Consider the following 16,702-nt stretch of genomic DNA (forward strand, 5'->3'; position numbering starts at 1 on the left):
GCTGCTCCTCGCTGCCTGACCCCGGCTGGGCGAGGCCACGGAGAGGACTGGGAGCCAGGGCGGCATCTTTTGGAATGTCAGGCACATAATTTACACTTATTACTGCTGCTCTTACATCAGTTAAAAGGACAGTTATTTGAAGTAAATACGTGTCTCAGACAATACACATTTGGAAATGAAGAACTGGATTTAATTAATGTGTTCTCTTCTGCAAAATTAAAATAATTCGGAGAGGAAGTACAGAGAGAAAAAGAACAGAGACCATAAGTTTAGGCTTGACAAATTCTAACCTCAATATGGGATAAAAGAGGAAGTGACACTAAGCAGACGGTACTAGAAAGTTAGAGAAAGATCCAGAGCAGTCTATTTTCATGAAGCTAACTACTGGCTAATGATTTATTAATCAAAACACCCAGTGTTTAGCATACATTATTTGCACTTCAATTACAGCCCTTCTTTAACTTGCAACATGAGAACATCACTGTCCTTTTTTCCCTCTTTCCTTGTCCATTTTCCTTCCATCTATTCATGGTCACTCCAACCACGGATTCTTTTTCTGACCTGAGCCCGCCTCCGTGTCTGCCAGAGGGCTGTTTGAAAGAGGTAGGGAGAATGAGCAGAGCATGTTGCCAAGGGAACTGGCCACGGTTCTGGTGCTATCCCACTTCACATAATCAACTGCCACAACCAATTGCCACAGCAACAGTCTCTGTCTCAGGGCGACAGGTTACTGCCAGCAAGAGTAAAAAAAAAAAAAACAGGAGGATTGGAAGGTTTCCAAGCAAAAGATAAACAAAAATGTCAATATGTTTTGGGAGCATGAAAGTCAGAAACAAATCAAAGAGTGACTGGATACAAATGTTAACATCTGCATCTTTACACTTTTGATGGGAAGACAGGTCAAATTCAGACACATGGAACTATTCTTTTGTGTAGATTAAACTTTGTGTTTGGAAATATGAAACTGTAACATAAGAAATAGGACATCCATTCTGATGGAGATAATTTAAACAGTCCTTCTCAAAAGCAAAGAAGGATGGGTAGTAGGTGGGATAAGCAGAGGGAAGGACTGCCATTAACCACTGGCACTTGGACGGAATGTGCCCTAACGTCAGCAGTGGGGTAAAGAGCACCTTACATGATAACCAACACAAAATGAAAATGACTGAGAAATTTAAATAATCAAAAGCACATATATTGAGAGTTCAGAAATAAATCCATCTGTGTACGATCAAGTGGGTTTCAAAAAGGGTGCCAAGACCATTCACTGGGGAAAGAACAGTCTCTTCAACAACTGGTGCTGGGACAACTGTAAACCACATGCAAAAGAGTGAAGCTGGACCTTCACTTCACAACATATACAAAACCTAACTCAAAATGGATCAAAGACCTACAAAACTCTTAGAAGAAAGTTTTATATCTTTGAATTTTGCAATGGTTTTTAAAATGTGGCACTGAAAGCACAAGCAACAAAAGAAACAATAAATATATTGGGCTTCATTAGAATAAAAAACCTGTGTGCATCAAAGGACACCATCAAGAGAGTGAAAGGCAACCCACGGAATGGGAGAAAATATTTGCAAGTCATATATTTATAAGGGTCTAGTATCCAGAATAAAGAATTTTTACAATTCTTTAACAAAAGGACAACTCAATTAAAAGGGAAAAGGGATTTAAATAGATATTTCTTCAAAGAAGATATACAAATGGCCAAGAAACACATGCAAAGATGTTCAACATCATTAGTCATTATAGAAATGCAAAAAATCAAAGCCATAAGGAGATATATTTCATAATCACAAGGATGGTTATTATTTTTAAAAAATGGAAAATAACAAGTGTTGGTAAGGATGTGAAGAAATTGGAACCTTCATTGTTTGCTGGTAGAAACGTAAAATGGTGCAGCCACTGTGGAAAACAATTTGGTGATTTCTCAATAAGTTAAACACAGAATTACCAAATGATTCAACAGTTCCACTCAAAGAAATGAAAACAAGTGTTCAAACAAAAACTTGTGCATGACTGTTCATAGCAGTTCTACCCACAAAGGCCAAAGATGGAAACCCAAGAGTTCATCAAAAGATGGACAACAGGAACAACAACAAAAATGATGAGTGGACAACCAATTTGTTGTGTATCTAAGCAATGGAATGTTATTCCACCATAAAAATGAACAAACTGCTGATATATGCAATACCATGGATCAACCTTAAAAACATTATGCCAAGTGAAATAAGCCAGACACCAAAGGCCATATATTGTATGATTCCATTTATATGAAATAACCAGAACAGACAAATTCATAGAGAAACCACAGAGATTAGAGTTGTCACTGGGTGACAACTGGGATTGAGTGATTACTTAATGGGGATGATGTTTTCATTTGGGGTGATGAAAAGATAGAGATGGTTGTACAAAATTGTGAATGTATTCAATGCCACTGAATTGTACAACTTCAATAGTTGAAATGGTCAATATTATGCTATGTGTCTTTCAGGACAATAAAAAATACATGCACTTAATGAAACGTGTCACTCAGGATGTGAACATGCATGTATAGGTGCCTTGGGTTGTACTGTGGCAAGTCATAAGTGGACAAAACTGAGATAGTTAATGAGACACAATTCAATAAAAAGACAAACCAGAAAATGCTTTGGATATCAAACTGTGACCTTAATTACACAGGTCATTCTGGCCAATAATGTGGCTGGTCTGATGCCACGGCAGAAGCTGCCAAATAAAAGGATAGCAATGTGTGCAGTTGTTATCCCTGGCATAAGCCTAAATAACTGCTAAGAGACTATAAGGAGGGAAAAACTGACCAGAAAAATCCAAAGAATAAATCATCACAACACACTCTCCTCCAAAGAAAAGCCCTTCAAAAAATATGGTCTTATGAGGGCGTCAAGTTTATAAACTTTATTTGTTCTCAACAAAAAAATTCATGCTGACTCCAAAAATAAAATATGTCACTGTTCATACTGTTTGAGTTATACAGGTAACAGATCTAAAAGGGACCTAACTATATAATAACTTATAGAAATTTAAACCTTTTTTTAAATTAGCAGAATCCAAAGTCTGGTATTTACTGGCAGTATGGCCAAGTCAGTCACGTAACTTCGTCTAAATACCAGTGTACTACTTGTATAGCTATCCTTGTCCAGACACCCTCTTCCCGTCCCTTCCTATGTGTGCCCTCATTCTCTAAGTAAGTTCCCCTAATGGCATTTTAAGTGAATGGTATGTGGCAATACAGTCACACGCTCCAAGTTCACAAAGCAGCCCAAGGCTGCAGAGGACGGGGCTGCCCCGGCCAGGCAGCGGCCCCCGGGTCCTGTGGGCCCTCAGAGCTGGCGGGGCTGCCTGTTCATGCAGATGGAGCATTCCCCACACATGGCCATAACCAGGCTCCTTTGCAGGTCATTCCACATTAGGACAAAAAAAATTTCTTGGTCTTTTTTTCCCAGCTACATGGTATTGCACCCTAGAGATCTATCAATTCATTCAACCAGTGACTCTGGCTATTACAAACACCACCACAATGAATAATCTTGTACACCTGTTATTTTGCATATAAGTAAATAGATCTATAGGTAAAATTAACAAAAACGGAGAGGCTTTAAGTCCCACATCTTTAAATACTATCTACCCATTCATTCAACAGATGCTGTGGACGTACGAGTGAACAAAAGGCAAAACGCAGCCCTCCTGGGGCTTACAGTCTAGCGGGGGAGACAATGAACAATAAAATAAAGCAAATTATATGTTAGAAGGAGATAGTGAATGGATTAAAATAAGAAAGAACAGGGAATGCCAAGGGAGGGGTTATGATTTATGTAACAGCTTATTATTTTCATAACAGGGTATATGTTATGTTTGTAGTATTATTTATACATAGGCTACACGGTATTTATAGGATAGGGCATTACTGATATATTGGATTGGACAGCGTACACCTCACTGAGAAAGAACACAGTGACCCACAGAGACATCCACGGGCAGGAATGCTGGGCTGAGCAAGGAAGATCCAGAAGCCTCGAGGGGAGCTTCCTTGCGGTGGAGCAGCAGTGACGAGCCGGGGGGACAGGAGCCGAGGGGGCCGGGGGAGGGTGGCATCTGGGCAGAGGGAGAATGAGGAACAAGCGTGGAGGACGTGAAGGCCAGGGTAGGCTCTTAGCTTTACTCTGAGAAAAATGGGGAGTGGCCGCGATCTGGATAATGGCACAGAGCATTTGTCTAGTCACTAAATGGAGACTGGGCCTCCGGGAGGCAAACAGGCCACACCTGAAGTAGCCCAGAGCAGAGAGACCAGTGACTGGGTGGCAGCACCGGCGGCCAGAGCGGCCACGTGCTGGGAAGGGATCAGGGAAGCGGCAGGATTCTCCCATGGGCTGGTCTGGAGAGCAGGAGAGCAAGGTGCCTAAGGGCTTGGCCAGAGCAGCTAGCCAACGGGGTGTCCATGAACGGAAACAGGGAAGATGGAGTGTGGAACAAGTATTTTGGGGACAATCTGCAGTTTTGGTGTTTGCACCGCTAGGCCTGAGACGTTTAGTGCACGTCCAAGTGCAGATGCAGAGTGGGTGGCAGGACGTAAACGTCTGAATTCAGGGGAGACCGGCTAGAAGTCTACATACTAATGATGCCTGAAAGCAGTCCTGCTTGCGTTTCTGAATCTAGATTCCCAAACCCTACTCCCTGCTTCACATTTTCCCTTAGATTTCCAGTGGGAATCTCAAACTCAGCTCATGCAGAGTACAGCTCTTGATTCCCTAAACCCAATCCCATAAGCTTGCTTAGCTTGGTAAACGGAACAGTTACCTCACCTTGTGGCTCAGCTTCAAAACCCTAGAGTTCTTGCTGATCCCCTTCTTCCTCACACTGAAATCAATTCCATGAACAAACCCTATCAGGCCTGCTTCTTAAACGACCCAGTATCTGCCTCTTCCTCTCCGAGGCAAGTCCCGCCCGCCTCTTGCCTGGACTCCTTCCACCGCATCCTGACTCGCTGTGCTTCGAAGCTTCCAAGCTGGGCCAACGGAAGCCTCTTCTGGGGACAGCGGCCCCGGGGCCCTTTTGAAGCATGCGCAGACTGCACCCAGCACAGGCGTGTGGGCCCCAGTCAGGCAGTCAGGCAGTCAACACCCACCGAGCCAACACTGAAGCGGGACGAGCATCACGGCAACGTCTACAGCAGAGCGGGCCTTTCTTCCGCACGGGGCCACAGGGACTATATCGCTCTGCAGGTGGCCCGGTCCCTGCTGTCGCTGTTTAAGGCCCCCACGTCCATGCGAAAGCAGCCACAGGCGGCGCGCGCGTGAGTGGAGCTGTGTTCCAAGATGATGTCATTTACAGAAAGAAGCGGTACCACCCACGCTGAGTTCAGCCCGGAGCGGCTTCTGCCCATCCCTCTTACCATCTTCATTAGAATTCCATCTCAAGCCTCACCTTGGCCTACAGGGAGCTGCAAGACTGCCGTAAAGAGGCCACCTCCTCCCTCTGCATCTCCTGCCACTTTCTCTCCCATTCGCTCAGGTACACTAAGATGTTCCTTTCCCGTGCCCTGGGCCCCTGCGGCCCCTGCTGCCCGGGCTGCTCTTCATCCAGAGCTTTGCGCAGCCCCCTCCTCATGACCTTTCCTCCAAAGCTCTCTTCAGAGCAGCCTTCCCTGCCATCTTCCCTGCCCGCAGGCCTCCAGGACTCCTGGTCCTCTTTGCAGTCTCCACCACAATCTAAAAGCACATCATTCAGTTATTTTTCAAGTTTATTTGCCTTCCCACTAAGATACGCTTCCATGAGAGAAGGAGTCTGCTTGCCCGGTCCCTCCATCCCAGTGGCGAGTGAATGAACATGTCAGGATGGAGCTGCTCACACAGCGGCCGCCCTCCTGGTGGGGAGGACGAGCGGCAGGGAAGGGGGGCAGGCAGAGAGGACGGCAGGAGCGTCTTTGGCTCAGAGGGTATGACCCCCCGGGCAGGTCCCCGAGGAACAGCTTTGCTCTCGACACAGAGATGCGAGAACAGAGCACTGTTACGAGGGTTCCATGAGGCGACGTGGGAACAAGAAGCCTGTTCTGGTAAAAAAGTAAACATTCAACCAATGCAGGATTTTCCTTTTCTACTGTAACCATCTGTAGTGCACAATATATTTCTACTGGTTAGAAGTTTCCAGAAGCAGAATTTAACTTAACATTTTTTTAAAAATTTGAAATAATTTTAAATGTATATAATGCTTGTAAAACCTGAATGAATGAAGAGTTTCCAAAAACCCTTCACTGGGAGCCATGGATTTTTGTAAATTTCCATTTAATACAAGAAAAAAAAATGCAGATTTGTAAGGTCCTTAAAATATTCCAATAGCTGACAAAGTAAAACAATTTCAATATTTGTTTCTAGGGAAATATCTATGAATTGGAAAAATTCAGGTTAACATGCAAAACACATGAAACTCCCTGATTAAAAGCAAATGTAAACTAATGGCCAAATGTGTCAGTTTCTTCTTCTCATTCCTTAGACAACCTGGAGAACTGTTAGCACTGTCACAGTGTAGCCATTTTAAACAGTCACACTACTATTTGCAAGTTTTTCTAGGGGAGATTAACCTGATCCTTCTATAAACACAAATATAAGGTAATATATCCAAAACATCCCAGGCTTGAAAGGGCACTGGTAACACCACTTCTTTCTGGTTGCAATGATGCATTCAAATGCCACTAGATAATGCAACTGCTCAGAATTGCTGACAACGTATTTGTTACTAAACAAATAGACAATCAGTTGTCCCAGGTTCTTAACCATTCAAGCCATCCAAACTCTTTGAAAACCACACTTCATCAGCTGATAAGATCACTCACTCATCAATGGCTATCTTCAAATGGCTCTTTATTAAAGGTATCATAGAAAGGAATAAAGTGTGACTGAAGTGATGTCAATATAAACTGTTTTATAAGAGGTCATGTTTACGTAGTAGTCAAAGGATATACCTTGGCAGAATTCTTTTGGAAAAAATGATACTCTTAATTTGAAAAAAAAAAAGACAATTGCTAATAGATTTAAGGTTTTTAGCATACTTCAGAAAAATAAGTTCACTTATCAAGAATTTTCAGTTAACTGATTTTAAAAGTTTAGGCAGAGCACTTAGGACACAGAGATAAAAGAATGATACAAATCCAAAATATCTATAAACCCACAGAGGAGCAAAAGGATTAGCAAAAGGGGAACATACTTTATAGACACGGAATTGTAAGATAATATCTGTAGCAAAATAAATAGAGGGGACTAGATACCTTTTCTTCAGAAATACTGTAACGCACATTTTCCAAAAACACAGATGTGTTTTCCACATTTGTATATCGTAAAAGAATATGAGCAAAATCTTCTTCACTGATTGTATTCATCCCATTAGAGTAGGAAAGGAATTCTATTTCAAGAACTTCTGTCTGGAGGTTATCCATGAATCTATGACAAAAATATAACAAAGAACAAACAGGACAAAGAGAAAATGATTAAATATTCACTGTTCTAGAAAACGTTATTTGGAGTCAACATAACCAATTACGACAACACAAAGCTTGATGAAATTCCTCTCTGTATACAGGAAAGAAAAGAGTGCAAACTGAGATGCTTTCCAGCTTAACGGCAATGGCAACTGGTGCAGTGACCCCCAATGCTTTAGCTTCCTCACCTGTAAAATGGGACTAACCAAAGCACCCCAGAGTAGAGACGAGAATGAAAGAAGTTAACGCACAGTGCCCAAAGCTCTATATAGTGAATTGGCAACACACTGTGTTATACAGAGTGTACTGGAAAATAATCAATCCAGATATGCAAATGTGTTTTAGTGTGCAATAACTTCCTATTATCATTATCAGTCTGACTCTTATAATTACTGAGGGAAGTATTTGTTGAGAGTGGGTAGTTACTGTAGTTGGAATGAAAGCAGCAAAAAGGTCACTGTACTAGACGATTCTTAAAGTCCCTTTCAACTTTATCATGCTAACACCTTTCAAAAAATATATAAAGTTTAAGGCTCACCTATAAAAATCTTCGAAATTGAGTTCAGCTTTTCCCTTTTTTCCAAAAAAGTGTATAAGAAGTGTAGTATCTGCTACTAAACTTGTGAGGTCATCAGCACGCTTGAAAAACCACAATTCAAAAGTTAGCTGAAATAAACAGAATAAGGATACCCAATAGCCCTCAAAGAATTTTATTATCAACATATAAATATTAAGAATATATAAACATTAGAATGAAAAGCACAGTTATTTTTAAAATGTAATTAGTTAAAATGAAGTAAATTTTGAAATTTGAAATTGAACAAAACTGATCTTTCTCCTCAAAAATATTTAAAAATATAGAATTAAAAATGATTATAATTTTAAAAAGTTTTCATCCTCAAATTATGCATGAAGGACAGCTATTCTTTAAATGATCTAAAATACCTGAAATCCTTTAGTAACCATCTAAATATTCTATTATTATTGAAATAATTTAGTCTGGATTTTCCTAATCAACCTGAAACTACGTTTTTTAGGATGTTCAAAAGAGGTAAATTCTTTGGATTATTTAAGGTGAAGGGGCTGACAACAGAATGGCCTCAAGCGTCGTGAAACAGCTTCCTTTTACTATACTTTCCTGATTTATTCCATAATTATGATATTTTTAATAGAAGATTAAAAGAAACTACATATTCTGACTAATTCTGGAATAATATCATCTATACTTTTCTCAGAAATGATTATTACAGAATTTATTGACTAGAGAAGAAATTAATTTGGGAATTTTTCTACCCCACCCACATTCTAAGTTTGTCTTAAAATAGCTTATTTTCCTCACAAATTTTAATAGCCTAGAAAATTTTCCTTCTTTCCTTGAATGTTCCTTTACAGTTTTTCTTTGTCTTTCTTTTCTCCTTCCTTCCTCCATTTTCCTCTCCTTCCCTTTTTTGTTTGATTGTTTACTCACTCATATCTATTATTTATAAACTCAGGTACAATAATCATAAAATTCAAATGATTATAATTCTGTTTTATGTCATCCTGGGAAATCTAAGGAAAATACTACTATCATTTTCTACATCAAAAAATAGCTGTAAATTTCCATCTAAAGGTACATAGTTGTAATGTCTCATTTCTTGGCCAGCAACCTCACAATATTCCATAGAAAACCTAAGAAAGAGAAGAAAAAAAAAACACTTTTCTACAAAGGATCAGTCATGTTCTACGTTCCCTGACAAAACGTTCCCTGACAAAATGTCTTATTCATCTCTCATGCATGAAATTTTGAAATTCCTTTGATTCCGTATGGTCCACTTCCCAATCTTTCATGAAGACAGCTATTTTCTTGAACCTTTTTTTTTTTTCTCCCCAGACCAAATATTATTCTTCTTTTCTAATAACTAGTAATGGAGTAACAGAAACTACATCTTGTGACTGGTCATTTTTCTGCCAGCATGTCCTCTTTTACTCCATTAAACCATCCAAAAGTTACCAATTTTAGTTACTTTGGTTACTCATGTCCCTTTTAAAAATTCAAGCATCTATACTCTAAATTATGTAAAATAGTTGAAATCCTTAAGGAATTATCTAAATATCCTAAATTTTAAAAAATTTACGTATTTCATTCTGGATTTTTCTAGTTACCCTCTGACCTATCACTGCCTGTAATCGGTTTGGGAGATCACCACTACTGCAACGAGGTGCAGTCTGCTGGGAAGTCCCAAGTCTCCTCAGGAGGTGGAACCCTTGAGAAGTTCTCTGTGATACCACCAGCTTCTCTGAGATATGACGGGAGTTTTATCTAACTGCTGGGGAAAAAAATAATACATCCAGCAGCCAGCTATCACAGATTATCTTCTTGTTAGGAAAACCCTAAATTCACCAGTAAATTATCTTTAGCTTGAGGAGACAGGCTGCTCCAATTGAAAGACGGCAAGATTTAAAATTAGAAAAGCTCAGTTCACTGATTTTTAACTTAAGCTTCCTAGCTGTAAAGTGGGAATAATTCTAACTACAGTAACAATTTTGAGGATCAAGTTAAAATATGAATATGACTGAAGCATACACGTTCTCAGTGGTGGCCATAAAAAATGAAAACAAAACAAAACAAACACCTCATGTTAATTACTTTCTTTTGTGATTCAGTCCAGCCGAGTTCGACTGGTCTGCTCTCCATGGCCAGCGCCTGTGAGAAGGCATGCCTGCATGAGCAAGGAGTGGTGGCTCTGTGGTCGGAAAGGAGCATGGAAGCAGGGGTATCCTTCTGGAAGTCAGAGGAATGGAGAAAAAAGAAGGGACATTGTGGACAAGAAAAAGGTGGGGGGAGTGGTGTTTCAGAAAAAGCTGCTTATTGCAGGAGTAGACAATGCATTCAAGAGCCAGAGCAGGCTTTGGATCCTGACTTCTTCCTCCTCGCTATGCGACCTTGGGAAGTTCACCCTGTGACTGCCCTAAGCAGCTGAAAAGATCAGGTGGGGCTAGCATACTGTAATGCTCAATGAATGTGAGTTACACTTAACTTTGCAAATTAATAAATTTTAAGAAGGTGAAAAAAGGACTAGACACGTTAGAAAAAATAATGAAAGAAAAGATTTTCACATGGTTCAATTCTCCTTTTTCCCTGATGTAACTACTACTATATTCTACAGATGTGAAAAAGTGCCTTAAAATAAGATTACAGGGACTCCAAAAATTAGTGAACTCAGGTAACCAAAGTGTGAATGTTTTCCTCCAGTGTTATGATGTGCTTTACCTCCAGACATAATACACTGAAAAGGAGATGGCTTTGTTTTACACAGCTTTTAAATAATGACCTCATTCGGTGAGTTTTTCTCATGCCCACTGAGCAGAGCAGATCTTCATTTACAGTCTTTCATCATAAAAATCTTATTAGACTTAGGTTGCACTTATCCAGATAATCCAGATCACAGAAGCATAAGTAACAGTTTGACATTAGGGGAAAAAAATTAGAAAATGGAAATGGTGAAAACACTTTTTTCTCCCCCATTCAGTGAAACAGAGTACTGTTTGGAGTCATTGAAAACTATACCAGTGTCGGTATCCTAACAGTGTTATATAACTTAAATCATGTAAGGGCTGAGGCAAAAACAGACTTTATCCCTTTGATTCTTGTGCTCATTGTTAAAATAAAATGAATTCAGGTGTTTTCTTAACAAAGCAAGAAAACAAGACCATAAAAGAACCCCACAGGACAGTTACACGAAAGGCCATTATCTAACTTTGCTTTGATTAAAAATTATTTAAAATGATCTAAGATGAAACAAATACATTTGCATGAAATACAGATATTTCAAACTATTAAAATAAAGTTTTAAGATATTTCTTCAATGTTTTTTTTTGATTAAAATGTGATAATCTTATCAAGCCCTATTCAAGGGCTGAAGGAATCTTCAAATTCTTGATTTCTTAACAAAGTTCTTGAATAATCTATTGAAACTTATTAAGGGTAGAGCATAAAATAAATATAAGAGAAGTTTGTTTAAATTTTATCTATAGTACTCAAAACAGTTTTCATAATGATAGACTGTATTCAATAGCGGCATGATAGGTTTATCATACTATACTATGCATTTATTAAAAATGATTTGTTAGAAGTGGTTTTAACAATGGCACATTCAAATTTTCATTAAACAAAAACTATACTTGAAAACAGTTGAGGGTTAGAAAATGTCCTAGAGGAAGAATATGAGCAGCTAATCTCTAATTTACCTGCAATATTTAAAAAGAACAAATTGACCTCAATAATAACATTTTCATATAAGAAATATAAGTACAAATAGATTTCCAAGTCTTCTTTCTAAACCAATTTGAATGAAATACTGATGCTATAAACAATTCAATATTACACTATTATCCATAGTAATCTGTAAGGAATTACAAGTTGTATTAACTGTGGTTGATTCCTAATTCTCCTCCCTGATGTGGGAGGAAACTAGCAGAAGTAACCCCCAAACAATATTTTACTTTGCAGCACAAGGTAAGTTTTATTTCTTCCCTTTTCTTCCTTCTCTCTGTGAGTCTCCTTTCCTACTGTATTTGAGTCAGTTCCTCAGGCAACTTGCAGCGGGTGAAGGGGCAGCAGGGACTATTGCAGCGGGCGGCTCTCGGACCTGCAGTGTCTGGCAGTTTGTGTGGCGGATGTTAATAATGCTCCCTTTGTGGCCACTTTCAAGCCACCAGGGGGATGTCACAGAACACTGAGCTGCAATAGAAGGGCAGACTGGCTCCTGCAGGTGGGCAGGAGCCAGTTCCCAGCCACCTCTGATGAACCACTGCCTTTCAAAACCTCCTACAAAATCCGTCACCTCCTGAGCACGCTGCTGACTGGTCTTCTCCTATCAACCTCCCACCATCTGCATTCGAACAGAGGCTCCTAAGAGCAGCTTTTCTCTAACTGTAGAACCACTAGCAGCGCTGGGTGGGGTCAGAGGTTAGAGGGCGCATGTGGGCGCCCCGGTCACCTGGAGCTTGGACAGGCCACCGCTGTCGGCTTGCAGGGAGTCGGAGGGCAGTGCTCCATGCTCTCATTGTTAAGCACTATTCTGAGCCTCCACAAATGATTACAGAATTAAGCCTTTCTAAAGTATCTATAAATGGAACATCTACTGCCACTTTATATCTAAAAATAGCTCCTACTTAGAGGTAATTTTAAAAAGTAATTGCTGGTCACAATTACATCACATTATATATTCTGGACAGATTTGACATAGGGAAAATGTTTTGTTCTGGGATTTAAAAAGTAAGCATATGTAAAAAATTAACATTTTCAAGCATTAGTCTAGAGATGAAAATTAAGCAATGCTGTACACATAACAGAAGTCTTTCCTGATTCCAATTTTCATTTCTAGATGTTTTTGTGTATTTTTCAAAGTCAAATAGAAAAAGAAATGAAAAGTCAACTTTGAAAAGAAAAAGACAATGAAAAATATATCTTAGTAGTCACTGAAAAAGCCCTTTGTGGTAAGACAAGCAACCATCGCTAAGGAGGTTCTCAGTTTTAACCATCACAGTTCTGAAAAGGAAGCGTGAAGCAGTGTGTGGTCTGGAGGCCAGAGCCCACCTTTTAAAACCAAGACTCTGTCCCGCAGCCAAAGGTACCGCAGGGGCTGCTTGGGTAACTCCTCGCGTGCCGCTGTCTATGGTTGGCCGCAAAGGCCCTGTCCAGCCTGAGACAGGTCATTCTTGGTAGATCCCCAAATCCCTCCCTGCCCTGAGGAGCCCAGTGAGGGGCTGTGACAGGACTGGGCAATCACAAGGCCCAGATGAAACCATTTGTTTCTTCTTTTATTAATACCAAAAAACCCCACAAACAAACAAAAAACCTTTACAGGTTTGTGAGGGGCTTAAACTGAGAAAATGTTCCAGGGCTTTCAGGTAAAAAAACAATTAAAATCCCCCAGTGTCCTGGGCCATGAGGCAGGAGGGGGAAGCCATGCCGCGCCCCGGCTGCTGTCACCGTCCCCGGGCGGGCTCTGCGGCGCGATGAGAGGGGCCTCCCGCAGTCCACCCCACCGTCCTGCGCCCTCACGTCACCACCAGAAGTGCACCTGCTCAGATCTGGGTGGCTCTAAAGAGTCCAACATCCTCTACCAAGTCAAACATTTCAGCATTTCCTGTGACACCGTAAATTTCAAGGTTAAAAGACTCAGTGAAACTATAAAATATTTTTTAATTTCTAGAAAGTGATCCTAAAGTAGAGAAATAGCAGTATTTCCTCTTAATTACGTTGGAAAGTCATGTTTTACATAGTAAGTTGGCTAGACACAGACTATCACAGGTGACCCTGCAGGCCCTGGGAACGTGGCTGCGTTATTCAAATATACACTTTATGTAGAGCAAGTACTGCTTTACCTAAGAAAAAGGAAAGCATAAAATTGTTTGGTTTCAACACCATGACTCTAAAATGAAATGAGGACAAGGTCAGCAAAATGGCCAACAGTGCGAGGCCCTGGTTGAGGCTGAGTTATACCTCGGCCAGGTCTGAAAAGAGGGCGTGGCTCGTGCTGCGGCGCAGTGCGTCCCAGTAGCTCCTGCAGACAAGTTCCTCTCCACCTGTTTTAAGAACCTGCAGGAGTTTTTAGAAGCACAAGTGAGATCTAAAGAATAGTCACAGAGAAGATAATTTATACACTTTAATTCTCCTCTAGCCAATCTTGAAAAGAAACCACATTAGCTTACCTTTTTGTTTTCTGCTGCACACAACAGTATTATATTACACTGCTGGTAAACCCACGGTACTTTCAAAGGTGTAATGGTATATAACCACTACCTCTAAGGACAATGTGGCTTTGTCAGAATGATTCAAATCCCACCCCCACTCCCAGTGACCTTATACTAAAAGGCACATAACTTCTAAGAAAGTGTGAAAGAAAAATTTTATTCACACCTTGCATGATGTAAATTCATTTGGAGAAGATTTTGGTGTTTTGTAGTAACCTATAAAAATCATGCTTAATTTAAAAATGAATTTTTGTGGACTAGCATATATCTTGTGTCACTGCATGAAAGAATAAAAACGACGATAACCATATTTAAGAGAAACAAAGTTTAAATTAATCCACAACTTGTGAAAAATATACTTAAGGCAAACCACTCAAAGTTACTCTGACAGAGATTTGGTACAGTGTCCACTGTGAATGGATAAGGTACTTTCCAATCTTTGTTACAAGGATGGAGCTCTAGCCTCTACCACACTGTTGGCTAGTCTGATGAAGAAAATACCAAGATTAAGAAGTAGAGAAATGCAAGCTTAACTCGGATCTCTATAAACAAAATAATGAAATGCAGTTTCTGTCTGGATTTATTAGGGAAGATTTCACAGGTTCTCAGGTTTGGTATTCTTTCTTCTTCAAGGAGGTACTGGGGTTTGAACCTAGAACCTTGTACATGGGAATCCGGTGCTCAACCACTTGAGCGCTGGTCATCTTTTGGTTAGTGTAATGTATACTTTGGAATGAGTGGCTGATGATGACAACTTTTTTTTTCTTAATCTTTAAAAGTCCAATGCCACTAATAAAATTATGGTACATCTAGGAATTATTTCAGAGATCTTCTAAATTATAATTCATTATTAGTTAGAAAACATAGTTTATTACCCATATTTTAATAAAACCTTAATGTTAATCAAATGTAACATGAACATAAGTATTACCTAAGTGTAAACGTAGCAAGATGACAAAGAATTTGCTCATTACCCCCTTTGGTAAGTAAATAAAGTTACAGCTGATCAGTCACTAGCTAAATAAATAAAATCAGTGGAATATAAAACCGATGCAGTTCTATAGGTACAGGAGAGCTTCGATAGATTCCAGTTGGACTGAACATTTCCTTGGTAAATATTATCTAGCTGTTGTGAACATGGATGCATTTTATAGCAATTTAGGAGAGCAACATAATAAGCATGGGGTTGTTAAACCTATCCAAATGGAAAACGCGCCCCTGTTAGGAGGGTAATAGAACCACTGTGAAGCTCCGCCTCCCTCTTCCTTCCAACACCGGTCACTCTCACACGTGTGCACACACAGACACACACAGACACAAAACAACGATAATCAGAAAATAACTAAGGGATAAAATGAATATAACAAACTATACTGACGGGTATCTATTTATATAGAAAAATATATTTTCTGAGAATAGAAAATTACAATTTAGGATAATGTATAATTTTCAAAATTGAAAAAAATCTCATTTAAAACAAAACAATCTCTTCTATTAAGTTAAATTTTGCTAGACTATGTGCCAGAATTGCTGCAGCTGGCTATATTTATTTTTGTTTTATTTTACTTTTTGTATATATTATAACCTCTTTATATACCATCTTTTAAATTATGAAGCTACTGAGGATAGGGACGATATCCTTACAGCAACTATTCCCATGCCATGTCTCAAGTAAATACATATTATGATTTGGAATAACAAAGCTAATATATTAGAGATTTGTCTGGCACAATCATTGATTCTAAGTATGTATCTGTTCTAGAGCCAGTATTTAATTTTTCAATTACCTGGATCATGAAATCAAAGGTAAATTTTCAGAACATGAAAAACTAGTAGGAAGTTCAACACCAAAAATATAATAGAAACTTAAGGGAAGCAGATGTGGTTCAACTGATAGAGCGCCCGCCTACCATATAGGAGGTCCAGGGTTCAAACCCAGGGCTTCCTAACCCACGTGGTGAGTTGGCCCATGTGCAGTGCTGCCATGCTCAAGGAGTGCCATGCCATGTAGGGGTGTCCCCCGTGTAGGGCAGCCCCATGCATAAGGAGTGCGCCCTGCAAGGAGAGCCGCCCCATGCGAAAAAAGCACAGCCCGTCCAGGAGTGGCGCCACACACACGGAGAGCTGAGGTAATGAAAAGAGACACAGATTTCCGGTGCCTCTGAGAATGCAAGGAGACACAGAAGAAATCACAGTGAATGGAGAGAAGAGAGCAGACAATGGGGGTGGAGGTGGGTAGGGGAGAGAAATAAATCTTAAAAATAAATAAATAAATGAAAATAAAAGAAGCTTAAAGTCGCCATGAAATCCAGAATAAAACTTAATAGCTAGCAATGCAAAGCAAATACAAAACTAGAATATATGCGTACAGGCTGAGAAAAGACTAATAGGGGATAATGCCCAAATGTAACCAAGAATGAAATAGTATAAGGCTTTGATATATAAAGAGCAGGGCAATCTGCGAAGAAT

At 39.7% G+C, this 16,702-nt stretch overlaps 1 protein-coding gene across 17 annotated transcripts in view; it reads right to left on the minus strand.

The window, feature by feature from the left end:
• The window catches only part of MICU3 (mitochondrial calcium uptake family member 3), a 100,318-nt gene that overhangs the window by 8,715 nt on the left and 74,901 nt on the right, over window positions 1-16,702 (minus strand). For 7 of the 17 annotated variants that reach the window (XR_009184043.2, XR_009184042.2, XM_071212623.1 and 4 more), the window contains 3 exons: window positions 13,983-14,078; window positions 8,031-8,131; window positions 7,283-7,454 (listed from right to left, as the gene is read on the minus strand). Coding sequence is in view for 13 of the 17 variants with exons in the window: in XM_071212623.1 (XP_071068724.1) it covers window positions 7,283-7,454; window positions 8,031-8,131; window positions 13,983-14,078 (369 nt within the window). In the remaining 4 variants the exon portion in view is untranslated. Of the gene's footprint in view, window positions 1-7,282; window positions 7,455-8,030; window positions 8,159-13,982; window positions 14,079-16,702 lie in introns of all 17 variants that reach the window. The other 10 variants (XR_011647746.1, XR_009184041.2, XM_058289978.2 and 7 more) reach the window with 3 other exon arrangements.

This window comes from Dasypus novemcinctus, chromosome 29, assembly GCF_030445035.2.
Source record: "Dasypus novemcinctus isolate mDasNov1 chromosome 29, mDasNov1.1.hap2, whole genome shotgun sequence".
NCBI classification, from domain to species: Eukaryota; Metazoa; Chordata; class Mammalia; order Cingulata; family Dasypodidae; genus Dasypus; species Dasypus novemcinctus.